The sequence below is a fragment of the Zootermopsis nevadensis genome, unplaced genomic scaffold (genome assembly GCF_977971745.1).
Source record: "Zootermopsis nevadensis isolate Lab colony 2312 unplaced genomic scaffold, Znev_1.0 Znev_ptg000003l, whole genome shotgun sequence".
Lineage (NCBI taxonomy): Eukaryota > Metazoa > Arthropoda > Insecta > Blattodea > Termopsidae > Zootermopsis > Zootermopsis nevadensis.
Genome location: NW_028259135.1, coordinates 16,953,278 through 16,968,594, shown reverse-complemented (window position 1 = coordinate 16,968,594; position 15,317 = coordinate 16,953,278). Strand labels below are relative to the sequence as shown.

At 37.5% G+C, this 15,317-nt stretch overlaps 1 protein-coding gene and 1 long non-coding RNA gene across 2 annotated transcripts; both read left to right on the top strand.

The window, feature by feature from the left end:
• The first annotated feature begins 2,203 nt into the window (after positions 1-2,203).
• Positions 2,204-11,408, top strand: LOC147875014 (uncharacterized). Its single transcript, XM_087359650.1, has 6 exons — positions 2,204-2,233; positions 9,312-9,366; positions 9,448-9,523; positions 10,716-10,765; positions 10,850-10,904; positions 10,986-11,408. The coding sequence occupies exons 1-6, from the start codon at positions 2,204-2,206 to the stop codon at positions 11,029-11,031; spliced, it is 312 nt and encodes a 103-aa protein (XP_087215776.1). The 3' UTR covers positions 11,032-11,408.
• Positions 11,409-12,390: 982 nt separating this feature from the next.
• On the top strand, positions 12,391-14,142 carry LOC147875013 (uncharacterized). The gene is made up of 3 exons (XR_015538052.1): positions 12,391-12,447; positions 12,529-12,604; positions 13,801-14,142. It is a non-coding gene; the product is annotated as an uncharacterized LOC147875013 (long non-coding RNA).
• The last annotated feature ends 1,175 nt before the right edge of the window (positions 14,143-15,317 follow it).

Here is a 15,317-nt window from a genome sequence, read left to right as displayed (position 1 = left end):
ATAATAGTAAAATATATTTTTTTCACTTTTTGACCTTTTGGTTTCAAAATTGGCGTTGTTCTGAATCCGCGCAAATCGAGGTCCACCTGTGTGTTAACAGTAACTTGCGTCTTAGTTTTTCAGGACTTGGATAAACCTGACCAGCACTTTTCTTGAGTTTTGGGCATCTCTCGATTTCAGTTGACGCATACTTGCTGGTAGTAGGAAAACTTTGTATCTTGTTGTAGGTCTTTACTACTGGTATGAATTGTCTACTTTTGCTTGTCGAACGACAAGGCCCTGTTGTGTAGGTGGTAACAGTACTTAACTCTATACCTTTGCTTTAGTCTTTCCTTATTTGGCAGATTGTGCTTGAAATTATTATTAAAGCTACAATGATGTTGGCTGGAGCACATTAATATTTTGTTTTTGTTTTTCAGGATTTCCAACACCGCCGAAACGCTGGGTCGCAGATACATCATCTTAATAGGTGAGCTTTTACTTCAAATTATTATTATGAAAACTGCAATTATGTTGTTGTTGTTGTTAATTCGACCTCGTTTATTTTTTTCAGGATTTCCAACAGAGCCAAAACGCGGGGTCGCAGATACATCATCTTATCTTAATAGGTGAGATCTCACTTCAATTTATTATTATGAATACTGCAATTATGTTGTTGTTGTTAAGTGGATCTCATTTATCTTTTTCAGGGATTTTCAAGAACCTGAATACGACCATTGCCACAGCCGTACCTAGGGGGCAGAGTTAATTGGTGTCATTTGAATTGGTGAGTTTTCTTGATTCCTTGTCATCTTTTCTATTTTCGTGCGTCTAAGCCCTTTGATGCATATGTGCTAACGGCACGTAGGTTTATAGATTCCTTCAGTTTTTTCACATTTGTCAGTTAGTACGTTAAATTTTTATGAAGATTAGAATCCTATTGCGTGTAGGCCTCGATTTTCGCCTTGATGCGTTGCTTTACGGAATGTCGTAATCAGAGTCGGAGTAAATTGAAACTCTTTTATTATGTAAATGAATGGGAAGTCAATGACGTTGGTTCCCAGCACGGAAACGTTGATGAGTAATACAATGGCATTGCGGTAACGGTCTGAAATAATTTAATAAAATGAAGGGAATTTAAGAAATATATTTTACACGCTTACAATCGGCAGTTCGTTGGTCCGCGATTGACTGCGGGTCTTTAACCTGTTGACGCGGAATTTTAAATACCCAGCATATACCGCTGTTGTGCTGTTCCGGCGGTAGTAATTTTTAAATGCCCGTTTAAATTTTGCAGTAAAATACGTTTTTTTCCATAACTTTTGAACTATATGAGATATAATTATGAATTTTTCACTGAAATCCTCTTAAAAGATGGTTTTGTAATCTTACCTTATACGATGAGCTCTCTGTGTGTGACCAATGGGAGCAAATTGATCAGAAGTTGAGAACGGAGTGTACAGCAGCCGGTTGTTTGCATAATAAGATCTGATTGTAGGCTTTTGAACAATGCCTATCAACATAAATAGAGCCAAAACCACGTAAATTTCGTCTACTGTGACATCTTGCCACTTCCTAATCCTAGATCGAAATGTGAGAGGATGGACACTTTTAGAAATTTCTTGCTTAGCATATCTGTTGGTTTCATCTACAATGAGCTGCACAAGAGCTGTATCGAAAATGATTTCGAATGAACTCACGACATCTAGTCCAGCCGTGTCGAACCGAATGCTTCTCTTGAAGCAGTAAATGATTCTATATTTTCCCACATATACTTGCCGCAAACAATACCTGAATTTGCATCTACAATTTCTTCCTGGCTTTCGCCACCACAATTGTCACTCTCATTATTACTAATCGCTAACGTTCCCGGTGTCACCAACTGTGTATATTCAAAGTCTACACTCTCAGTGTCCGAGCTACTATAATTGTCACTTCCAATAATTCGTCTAGAAGTGCCCTTTGTTCAGCATCAAATAACACACGACTGCTTGAAGGATTCTCCATTGTAAAACTGAGGCCAGTCGTTTATTTTTAGACTCCCAGGTAGTCACCCAAAAGATTCTGTACAGGGTTGCCGGATCTTCACACACAGAAAACTTTCCACAACAGAATACTACAAACCTCATTGCGCTGGCATTAATCGTTACAAAGTTATGAGCTGAAGAAATTAGGCTTAAAGCCGGACGTAATTTTACGCCCAGCTGCAATCCCGAGCATTTAAATGCCGGGCGTAATTTTACGCCTCTCGGCGGTGAGGAGTTAAGCAATTGATGTGTACAGTCATCTCTGCTGTTATGCGATAGTTGCATTCATTTGAGAAGCCGGCCAGTTGAAAATCGCGTGGTAAAAATAACCTCGGTTCCTCCGCAGAGATTAAATTAGTCCTTTGATAGTTTAAAGGGCCTGGAATGAAATTGCATATGAGCAAACTCGCATATGCAAAAGTGTCCATTTCACGAATGTTTTTTCCGATTCATCGATGTCATTGGAGCAAATTCGCGTTAACGAGACATACGTAATTGTAGAGAGGACTGTATTTATAATTTTCATTCGAAATGAGCGATGTAAGAATTACGATTTAGTATAAGAATCGGTACGAGAAACATTGTAAAATGTTGTAAATAATAGTAAAATATATTTTTTTCACTTTTTGACTTTTTGGTTTCAAAATTGGCGTTGTTCTGAATCCGCGCAAATCGAGGTCCACCTGTGTGTTAACAGTAACTTGCGTCTTAGTTTTTCAGGACTTGGATAAACCTGACCAGCACTTTTCTTGAGTTTTGGGCATCTCTCGATTTCAGTTGACGCATACTTGCTGGTAGTAGGAAAACTTTGTATCTTGTTGTAGGTCTTTACTACTGGTATGAATTGTCTACTTTTCCTTGTCGAACGACAAGGCCCTGTTGTGTAGGTGGTAGCAGTACTTAACTCTATACCTTTGCTTTAGTCTTTCCTTATTTGGCAGATTGTGCTTGAAATTATTATTAAAGCTACAATGATGTTGGCTGGAGCACATTAATATTTTGTTTTTGTTTTTCAGGATTTCCAACAGCGCCGAAACGCTGGGTCGCAGATACATCATCTTAATAGGTGAGCTTTTACTTCAAATTATTATTATGAAAACTGCAATTATGTTGTTGTTGTTGTTAATTCGACCTCGTTTATTTTTTTCAGGATTTCCAACACAGCCAAAACGTGGGGTCGCAGATACATCATGTTATCTTAATAGGTGAGATCTCACTTCAATTCATTATTATGAAAACTGCAATTATGTTGTTGTTGTTAAGTGGACCTCATTTATCTTTTTCAGGGATTTTCAAGAACCTGAATACGACCATTGCCACAGCCGTACCTAGGGGGCAGAGTTAATTGGTGTCATTTGAATTGGTGAGTTTTCTTGATTCCTTGTCATCTTTTCTATTTTCGTGCGTCTAAGCCCTTTGATGCATATGTGCTAACGGTACGTAGGTTTATAGCTTCCTTCAGTTTTTTCACATTTGTCAGTTAGTACGTTAAATTTTTATGAAGATTAGAATGCTATTGCGTGTAGGCCTCGATTTTCACCTTGATGTGTTGCTTTACGGAATGTCGTAATCAGAGTCGGAGTAAATTGAAACTCTTTTACTATGTAAATGAATGGGAAGTCAATGACGTGGGTTCCCAGCACGGAAACGTTGATGAGTAATACAATGGCATTGCGGTAACGGTCTGAAATAATTTAATAAAATGAAGGGAATTTAAGAAATATATTTTACACGCTTACAATCGGCAGTTCGTTGGTCCGCGATTGACTGCGGGTCTTTAATGCAATTGATGTGTACAGTCATCTCTGCTGTTATGTGATAGTTGCATTCATTTGAGAAGCCGGCCAGTTGAAAATCGCGTGGTAAAAATAACCTCGGTTCCTCCGCAGAGATTAAATTAGTCCTTTGATAGTTTAAAGGGCCTGGAATGAAATTGCATATGAGCAAACTCGCATATGCAAAAGTTTCCATTTCACGAATGTTTTTTCCGATTCATCGATGTCATTGGAGCAAATTCGCGTTAACGAGACATACGTAATTGTAGAGAGGACTGTATTTATAACTTTCATTCGAAATGAGCGATGTAAGAATTACGATTTAGTATAAGAATCGGTACGAGAAACATTGTAAAATGTTGTAAATAATAGTAAAATATATTTTTTTCACTTTTTGGTTTCAAAATTGGCGTTGTTCTGAATCCGCGCAAATCGAGGTCCACCTGTGTGTTAACAGTAACTTGCGTCTTAGTTTTTCAGGACTTGGATAAACCTGACCAGCACTTTTCTTGAGTTTTGGGCATCTCTCGATTTCAGTTGACGCATACTTGCTGGTAGTAGGAAAACTTTGTATCTTGTTGTAGGTCTTTACTACTGGTATGAATTGTCTACTTTTCCTTGTCTAACGACAAGGCCCTGTTGTGTAGGTGGTAGCAGTACTTAACTCTATACCTTTGCTTTAGTCTTTCCTTATTTGGCAGATTGTGCTTGAAATTATTATTAAAGCTACAATGATGTTGGCTGGAGCACATTAATATTTTGTTTTTGTTTTTCAGGATTTCCAACACCGCCGAAACGTTGGGTCGCAGATACATCATCTTAATAGGTGAGCTTTTACTTCAAATTATTATTATGAAAACTGCAATTATGTTGTTGTTGTTGTTAATTTGACCACGTTTATTTTTTTCAGGATTTCCAACACAGCCAAAACGCAGGGTCGCAGATACATCATCTTATCTTAATAGGTGAGATCTCACTTCAATTCATTATTATGAAAACTGCAATTATGTTGTTGTTGTTAAGTGGACCTCATTTATCTTTTTCAGGGATTTTCAAGAACCTGAATACGACCATTGCCACAGCCGTACCTAGGGGGCAGAGTTAATTGGTGTCATTTGAATTGGTGAGTTTTCTTGATTCCTTGTTATCTTTTGTATTTTCGTGCGACTAAGTCCTTTGATGCATATGTGCTAACGGCACGTAGGTTTATAGCTTCCTTCAGTTTTTTCACATTTGTCAGTTAGTATGTTAAATTTTTATGAAGACTAGAATGCTATTGCGTGTAGGCCTCGATTTTCGCCTTGATGTGTTGCTTTACGGAATGTCGTAATCAGAGTCGGAGTAAATTCAAACTCTTTTATTATGTAAATGAATGGGAAGTCAATGACGTGGGTTCCCAGCACGGAAACGTTGATGAGTAATACAATGGCATTGCGGTAACGGTCTGAAATAATTTAATAAAATGAAGGGAATTTAAGAAATATATTTTACACGCTTACAATCGGCAGTTCGTTGGTCCGCGATTGACTGCGGGTCTTTATTGCAATTGATGTGTACAGTCATCTCTGCTGTTATGCGATAGTTGCATTCATTTGAGAAGCCGGCCAGTTGAAAATCGCGTGGTAAAAATAACTTCGGTTCCTCCGCAGAGATTAAATTAGTCCTTTGATAGTTTAAAGGGCCTGGAATGAAATTGCATATGAGCAAACTCGCATATGCAAAAGTTTCCATTTCACGAATGTTTTTTCCGATTCATCGATGTCATTGGAGCAAATTCGCGTTAACGAGACATACGTAATTGTAGAGAGGACTGTATTTATAATTTTCATTCGAAATGAGCGATGTAAGAATTACGATTTAGTATAAGAATCGGTACGAGAAACATTGTAAAATGTTGTAAATAATAGTAAAATATATTTTTTTCACTTTTTGACTTTTTGGTTTCAAAATTGGCGTTGTTCTGAATCCGCGCAAATCGAGGTCCACCTGGGTGTTAACAGTAACTTGCGTCTTAGTTTTTCAGGACTTGGATAAACCTGACCAGCACTTTTCTTGAGTTTTGGGCATCTCTCGATTTCAGTTGACGCATACTTGCTGGTAGTAGGAAAACTTTGTATCTTGTTGTAGGTCTTTACTACTGGTATGAATTGTCTACTTTTGCTTGTCGAACGACAAGGCCCTGTTGTGTAGGTGGTAGCAGTACTTAACTCTATACCTTTGCTTTAGTCTTTCCTTATTTGGCAGATTGTGCTTGAAATTATTATTAAAGCTACAATGATGTTGGCTGGAGCACATTAATATTTTGTTTTTGTTTTTCAGGATTTCCAACAGCGCCGAAACGCTGGGTCCCAGATACATCATCTTAATAGGTGAGCTTTTACTTCAAATTATTATTATGAAAACTGCAATTATGTTGTTGTTGTTGTTAATTCGACCTCGTTTATTTTTTTCAGGATTTCCAACACAGCCAAAACGCGGGGTCGCAGATACATCATCTTATCTTAATAGGTGAGATCTCACTTCCATTTATTATTATGAATACTGCAATTATGTTGTTGTTGTTAAGTGGATCTCATTTATCTTTTTCAGGGATTTTCAAGAACCTGAATACGACCATTGCCACAGCCGTACCTAGGGGAAGAGTTAATTGGTGTCATTTGAATTGGTGAGTTTTCTTGATTCCTTGTCATCTTTTCTATTTTCGTGCGTCTAAGCCCTTTGATGCATATGTGCTAACGGCACGTAGGTTTATAGCTTCCTTCAGTTTTTTCACATTTGTCAGTTAGTACGTTAAATTTTTATGAAGATTAGAATCCTATTGCGTGTAGGCCTCGATTTTCGCCTTGATGCGTTGCTTTACGGAATGTCGTAATCAGAGTCGGAGTAAATTGAAACTCTTTTATTATGTAAATGAATGGGAAGTCAATGACGTGGGTTCCCAGCACGGAAACGTTGATGAGTAATACAATGGCATTGCGGTAACGGTCTGAAATAATTTAATAAAATGAAGGGAATTTAAGAAATATATTTTACACGCTTACAATCGGCAGTTCGTTGGTCCGCGATTGACTGCGGGTCTTTAATGCAATTGATGTGTACAGTCATCTCTGCTGTTATGCGATAGTTGCATTCATTTGAGAAGCCGGCCAGTTGAAAATCGCGTGGTAAAAATAACCTCTTTTCCTCCGCAGAGATTAAATTAGTCCTTTGATAGTTTAAAAGGCCTGGAATGAAATTGCATATGAGCAAACTCGCATATGCAAAAGTTTCCATTTCACGAATGTTTTTTCCGATTCATCGATGTCATTGGAGCAAATTCGCGTTAACGAGACATACGTAATTGTAGAGAGGACTGTATTTATAATTTTCATTCGAAATGAGCGATGTAAGAATTACGATTTAGTATAAGAATCGGTACGAGAAACATTGTAAAATGTTGTGAATAATAGTAAAATATATTTTTTTCACTTTTTGACTTTTTGGTTTCAAAATTGGCGTTGTTCTGAATCCGCGCAAATCGAGGTCCACCTGTGTGTTAACAGTAACTTGCGTCTTAGTTTTTCAGGACTTGGATAAACCTGACCAGCACTTTTCTTGAGTTTTGGGCATCTCTCGATTTCAGTTGACGCATACTTGCTGGTAGTAGGAAAACTTTGTATCTTGTTTTAGGTCTTTACTACTGGTATGAATTGTCTACTTTTGCTTGTCGAACGACAAGGCCCTGTTGTGTAGGTGGTAGCAGTACTTAACTCTATACCTTTGCTTTAGTCTTTCCTTATTTGGCAGATTGTGCTTGAAATTATTATTAAAGCTACAATGATGTTGGCTGGAGCACATTAATATTTTGTTTTTGTTTTTCAGGATTTCCAACACCGCCGAAACGCTGGGTCGCAGATACATCATCTTAATAGGTGAGCTTTTACTTCAAGTTATTATTATGAAAACTGCAATTATGTTGTTGTTGTTGTTAATTCGACCTCGTTAATTTTTTTCAGGATTTCCAACACAGCCAAAACGCGGGGTCGCAGATACATCATCTTATCTTAATAGGTGAGATCTCACTTCAATTTATTATTATGAATACTGCAATTATGTTGTTGTTGTTAAGTGGATCTCATTTATCTTTTTCAGGGATTTTCAAGAACCTGAATACGACCATTGCCACAGCCGTACCTAGGGGGCAGAGTTAATTGGTGTCATTTGAATTGGTGAGTTTTCTTGATTCCTTTTCATCTCTTCTATTTTGGTGCGTCTAAGCCCTTTGATGCATATGTGCTAACGGCACGTAGGTTTATAGCTTCCTTCAGTTTTTTCACATTTGTCAGTTAGTACGTTAAATTTTTATGAAGATTAGAATGCTATTGCGTGTAGGCCTCGATTTTCGCCTTGATGCGTTGCTTTACGGAATGTCGTAATCAGAGTCGGAGTAAATTGAAAGTCTTTTATTATGTAAATGAATGGGAAGTCAATGACGTGGGTTCCCAGCACGGAAACGTTGATGAGTAATACAATGGCATTGCTGTAACGGTCTGAAATAATTTAATAAAATGAAGGGAATTTAAGAAATATATTTTACACGCTTACAATCGGCAGTTCTTTGGTCCGCGATTTACTGCGGGTCTTTAATGCAATTGATGTGTACAGTCATCTCTGCTGTTATGCGATAGTTGCATTCATTTGAGAAGCCGGCCAGTTGAAAATCGCGTGGTAAAAATAACCTCGGTTCCTCCGCAGAGATTAAATTAGTCCTTTGATAGTTTAAAGGGCCTGGAATGAAATTGCATATGAGCAAACTCGCATATGCAAAAGTTTCCATTTCACGAATGTTTTTTCCGATTCATCGATGTCATTGGAGCAAATTCGCGTTAACGAGACATACGTAATTGTAGAGAGGACTGTATTTATAATTTTCATTCGAAATGAGCGATGTAAGAATTACGATTTAGTATAAGAATCGGTACGAGAAACATTGTAAAAAGTTGTAAATAATAGTAAAATATATTTTTTTGACTTTTTGGTTTCAAAATTGGCGTTGTTCTGAATCCGCGCAAATCGAGGTCCACCTGTGTGTTAACCGTAACTTGCGTCTTAGTTTTTCAGGACTTGGATAAACCTGACCAGCACTTTTCTTGAGTTTTGGGCATCTCTCGATTTCACTTGACGCATACTTGCTGGTAGTAGGAAAACTTTGTATCTTGTTTTAGGTCTTTACTACTGGTATGAATTGTCTACTTTTGCTTGTCGAACGACAAGGCCCTGTTGTGTAGGTGGTAGCAGTACTTAACTCTATACCTTTGCTTTAGTCTTTCCTTATTTGGCAGATTGTGCTTGAAATTATTATTAAAGCTACAATGATGTTGGCTGGAGCACATTAATATTTTGTTTTTGTTTTTCAGGATTTCCAACAGCGCCGAAACGCTGGGTCCCAGATACATCATCTTAATAGGTGAGCTTTTACTTCAAATTATTATTATGAAAACTGCAATTATGTTGTTGTTGTTGTTAATTCGACCTCGTTTATTTTTTTCAGGATTTCCAACACAGCCAAAACGCGGGGTCGCAGATACATCATCTTATCTTAATAGGTGAGATCTCACTTCCATTTATTATTATGAATACTGCAATTATGTTGTTGTTGTTAAGTGGATCTGATTTATCTTTTTCAGGGATTTTCAAGAACCTGAATACGACCATTGCCACAGCCGTACCTAGGGGAAGAGTTAATTGGTGTCATTTGAATTGGTGAGTTTTCTTGATTCCTTGTCATCTTTTCTATTTTTGTGCGTCTAAGCCCTTTGATGCATATGTGCTAACGGCACGTAGGTTTATAGCTTCCTTCAGTTTTTTCACATTTGTCAGTTAGTACGTTAAATTTTTTTGAAGATTAGAATGCTATTGCGTGTAGGCCTCGATTTTCGCCTTGATGCGTTGCTTTACGGAATGTCGTAATCAGAGTCGGAGTAAATTGAAACTCTTTTATTATGTAAATGAATGGGAAGTCAATGACGTGGGTTCCCAGCACGGAAACGTTGATGAGTAATACAATGGCAGTGCGGTAACGGTCTGAAATAATTTAATAAAATGAAGGGAATTTAAGAAATATATTTTACACGCTTACAATCGGCAGTTCGTTGGTCCGCGATTGACTGCGGGTCTTTAATGCAATTGATGTGTACAGTCATCTCTGCTGTTATGCGATAGTTGCATTCATTTGAGAAGCCAGTTGAAAATCGCGTGGTAAAAATAACCTCGGTTCCTCCGCAGAGATTAAATTAGTCCTTTGATAGTTTAAAGGGCCTGGAATGAAATTGCATATGAGCAAACTCGCATATGCAAAAGTTTCCATTTCACGAATGTTTTTTCCGATTCATCGATGTCATTGGAGCAAATTCGCGTTAACGAGACATACGTAATTGTAGAGAGGACTGTATTTATAATTTTCATTCGAAATGAGCGATGTAAGAATTACGATTTAGTATAAGAATCGGTACGAGAAACATTGTAAAATGTTGTGAATAATAGTAAAATATATTTTTTTCACTTTTTGACTTTTTGGTTTCAAAATTGGCGTTGTTCTGAATCCGCGCAAATCGAGGTCCACCTGTGTGTTAACAGTAACTTGCGTCTTAGTTTTTCAGGACTTGGATAAACCTGACCAGCACTTTTCTTGAGTTTTGGGCATCTCTCGATTTCAGTTGACGCATACTTGCTGGTAGTAGGAAAACTTTGTATCTTGTTTTAGGTCTTTACTACTGGTATGAATTGTCTACTTTTCCTTGTCGAACGACAAGGCCTTGTTGTGTAGGTGGTAGCAGTACTTAACTCTATACCTTTGCTTTAGTCTTTCCTTATTTGGCAGATTGTGCTTGAAATTATTATTAAAGCTACAATGATGTTGGCTGGAGCACATTAATATTTTGTTTTTGTTTTTCAGCATTTCCAACAGCGCCGAAACGCTGGGTCCCAGATACATCATCTTAATAGGTGATCTTTTACTTCAAATTATTATTATGAAAACTGCAATTATGTTGTTGTTGTTGTTAATTTGACCTCGGTTATTTTTTTCAGGATTTCCAAAACAGCCAAAACGCGGGGTCGCAGATACATCATCTTATCTTAATAGGTGAGATCTCACTTCAATTCATTATTATGAAAACTGCAATTATGTTGTTGTTGTTAAGTGGACCTCCTTTATCTTTTTCAGGGATTTTCAAGAACCTGAATACGACCATTGCCACAGCCGTACCTAGGGGGCAGAGTTAATTGGTGTCATTTGAATTGGTGAGTTTTCTTGATTCCTTGTTATCTTTTGTATTTTCGTGCGACTAAGTCCTTTGATGCATATGTGCTAACGGCACGTAGGTTTATAGCTTCCTTCAGTTTTTTCACATTTGTCAGTTAGTATGTTAAATTTTTATGAAGACTAGAATGCTATTGCGTGTAGGCCTCGATTTTCGCCTTGATGTGTTGCTTTACGGAATGTCGTAATCAGAGTCGGAGTAAATTCAAACTCTTTTATTATGTAAATGAATGGGAAGTCAATGACGTGGGTTCCCAGCACGGAAACGTTGATGAGTAATACAATGGCATTGCGGTAACGGTCTGAAATAATTTAATAAAATGAAGGGAATTTAAGAAATATATTTTACACGCTTACAATCGGCAGTTCGTTGGTCCGCGATTGACTGCGGGTCTTTATTGCAATTGATGTGTACAGTCATCTCTGCTGTTATGCGATAGTTGCATTCATTTGAGAAGCCGGCCAGTTGAAAATCGCGTGGTAAAAATAACTTCGGTTCCTCCGCAGAGATTAAATTAGTCCTTTGATAGTTTAAAGGGCCTGGAATGAAATTGCATATGAGCAAACTCGCATATGCAAAAGTTTCCATTTCACGAATGTTTTTTCCGATTCATCGATGTCATTGGAGCAAATTCGCGTTAACGAGACATACGTAATTGTAGAGAGGACTGTATTTATAATTTTCATTCGAAATGAGCGATGTAAGAATTACGATTTAGTATAAGAATCGGTACGAGAAACATTGTAAAATGTTGTAAATAATAGTAAAATATATTTTTTTCACTTTTTGACTTTTTGGTTTCAAAATTGGCGTTGTTCTGAATCCGCGCAAATCGAGGTCCACCTGGGTGTTAACAGTAACTTGCGTCTTAGTTTTTCAGGACTTGGATAAACCTGACCAGCACTTTTCTTGAGTTTTGGGCATCTCTCGATTTCAGTTGACGCATACTTGCTGGTAGTAGGAAAACTTTGTATCTTGTTGTAGGTCTTTACTACTGGTATGAATTGTCTACTTTTGCTTGTCGAACGACAAGGCCCTGTTGTGTAGGTGGTAGCAGTACTTAACTCTATACCTTTGCTTTAGTCTTTCCTTATTTGGCAGATTGTGCTTGAAATTATTATTAAAGCTACAATGATGTTGGCTGGAGCACATTAATATTTTGTTTTTGTTTTTCAGGATTTCCAACAGCGCCGAAACGCTGGGTCCCAGATACATCATCTTAATAGGTGAGCTTTTACTTCAAATTATTATTATGAAAACTGCAATTATGTTGTTGTTGTTGTTAATTCGACCTCGTTTATTTTTTTCAGGATTTCCAACACAGCCAAAACGCGGGGTCGCAGATACATCATCTTATCTTAATAGGTGAGATCTCACTTCCATTTATTATTATGAATACTGCAATTATGTTGTTGTTGTTAAGTGGATCTCATTTATCTTTTTCAGGGATTTTCAAGAACCTGAATACGACCATTGCCACAGCCGTACCTAGGGGAAGAGTTAATTGGTGTCATTTGAATTGGTGAGTTTTCTTGATTCCTTGTCATCTTTTCTATTTTCGTGCGTCTAAGCCCTTTGATGCATATGTGCTAACGGCACGTAGGTTTATAGCTTCCTTCAGTTTTTTCACATTTGTCAGTTAGTACGTTAAATTTTTATGAAGATTAGAATCCTATTGCGTGTAGGCCTCGATTTTCGCCTTGATGCGTTGCTTTACGGAATGTCGTAATCAGAGTCGGAGTAAATTGAAACTCTTTTATTATGTAAATGAATGGGAAGTCAATGACGTGGGTTCCCAGCACGGAAACGTTGATGAGTAATACAATGGCATTGCGGTAACGGTCTGAAATAATTTAATAAAATGAAGGGAATTTAAGAAATATATTTTACACGCTTACAATCGGCAGTTCGTTGGTCCGCGATTGACTGCGGGTCTTTAATGCAATTGATGTGTACAGTCATCTCTGCTGTTATGCGATAGTTGCATTCATTTGAGAAGCCGGCCAGTTGAAAATCGCGTGGTAAAAATAACCTCTTTTCCTCCGCAGAGATTAAATTAGTCCTTTGATAGTTTAAAAGGCCTGGAATGAAATTGCATATGAGCAAACTCGCATACGCAAAAGTTTCCATTTCACGAATGTTTTTTCCGATTCATCGATGTCATTGGAGCAAATTCGCGTTAACGAGACATACGTAATTGTAGAGAGGACTGTATTTATAATTTTCATTCGAAATGAGCGATGTAAGAATTACGATTTAGTATAAGAATCGGTACGAGAAACATTGTAAAATGTTGTGAATAATAGTAAAATATATTTTTTTCACTTTTTGACTTTTTGGTTTCAAAATTGGCGTTGTTCTGAATCCGCGCAAATCGAGGTCCACCTGTGTGTTAACAGTAACTTGCGTCTTAGTTTTTCAGGACTTGGATAAACCTGACCAGCACTTTTCTTGAGTTTTGGGCATCTCTCGATTTCAGTTGACGCATACTTGCTGGTAGTAGGAAAACTTTGTATCTTGTTTTAGGTCTTTACTACTGGTATGAATTGTCTACTTTTGCTTGTCGAACGACAAGGCCCTGTTGTGTAGGTGGTAGCAGTACTTAACTCTATACCTTTGCTTTAGTCTTTCCTTATTTGGCAGATTGTGCTTGAAATTATTATTAAAGCTACAATGATGTTGGCTGGAGCACATTAATATTTTGTTTTTGTTTTTCAGGATTTCCAACACCGCCGAAACGCTGGGTCGCAGATACATCATCTTAATAGGTGAGCTTTTACTTCAAGTTATTATTATGAAAACTGCAATTATGTTGTTGTTGTTGTTAATTCGACCTCGTTAATTTTTTTCAGGATTTCCAACACAGCCAAAACGCGGGGTCGCAGATACATCATCTTATCTTAATAGGTGAGATCTCACTTCAATTTATTATTATGAATACTGCAATTATGTTGTTGTTGTTAAGTGGATCTCATTTATCTTTTTCAGGGATTTTCAAGAACCTGAATACGACCATTGCCACAGCCGTACCTAGGGGGCAGAGTTAATTGGTGTCATTTGAATTGGTGAGTTTTCTTGATTCCTTTTCATCTCTTCTATTTTGGTGCGTCTAAGCCCTTTGATGCATATGTGCTAACGGCACGTAGGTTTATAGCTTCCTTCAGTTTTTTCACATTTGTCAGTTAGTACGTTAAATTTTTATGAAGATTAGAATGCTATTGCGTGTAGGCCTCGATTTTCGCCTTGATGCGTTGCTTTACGGAATGTCGTAATCAGAGTCGGAGTAAATTGAAAGTCTTTTATTATGTAAATGAATGGGAAGTCAATGACGTGGGTTCCCAGCACGGAAACGTTGATGAGTAATACAATGGCATTGCTGTAACGGTCTGAAATAATTTAATAAAATGAAGGGAATTTAAGAAATATATTTTACACGCTTACAATCGGCAGTTCTTTGGTCCGCGATTTACTGCGGGTCTTTAATGCAATTGATGTGTACAGTCATCTCTGCTGTTATGCGATAGTTGCATTCATTTGAGAAGCCGGCCAGTTGAAAATCGCGTGGTAAAAATAACCTCGGTTCCTCCGCAGAGATTAAATTAGTCCTTTGATAGTTTAAAGGGCCTGGAATGAAATTGCATATGAGCAAACTCGCATATGCAAAAGTTTCCATTTCACGAATGTTTTTTCCGATTCATCGATGTCATTGGAGCAAATTCGCGTTAACGAGACATACGTAATTGTAGAGAGGACTGTATTTATAATTTTCATTCGAAATGAGCGATGTAAGAATTACGATTTAGTATAAGAATCGGTACGAGAAACATTGTAAAAAGTTGTAAATAATAGTAAAATATATTTTTTTGACTTTTTGGTTTCAAAATTGGCGTTGTTCTGAATCCGCGCAAATCGAGGTCCACCTGTGTGTTAACCGTAACTTGCGTCTTAGTTTTTCAGGACTTGGATAAACCTGACCAGCACTTTTCTTGAGTTTTGGGCATCTCTCGATTTCACTTGACGCATACTTGCTGGTAGTAGGAAAACTTTGTATCTTGTTTTAGGTCTTTACTACTGGTATGAATTGTCTACTTTTGCTTGTCGAACGACAAGGCCCTGTTGTGTAGGTGGTAGCAGTACTTAACTCTATACCTTTGCTTTAGTCTTTCCTTATTTGGCAGATTGTGCTTGAAATTATTATTAAAGCTACAATGATGTTGGCTGGAGCACATTAATAT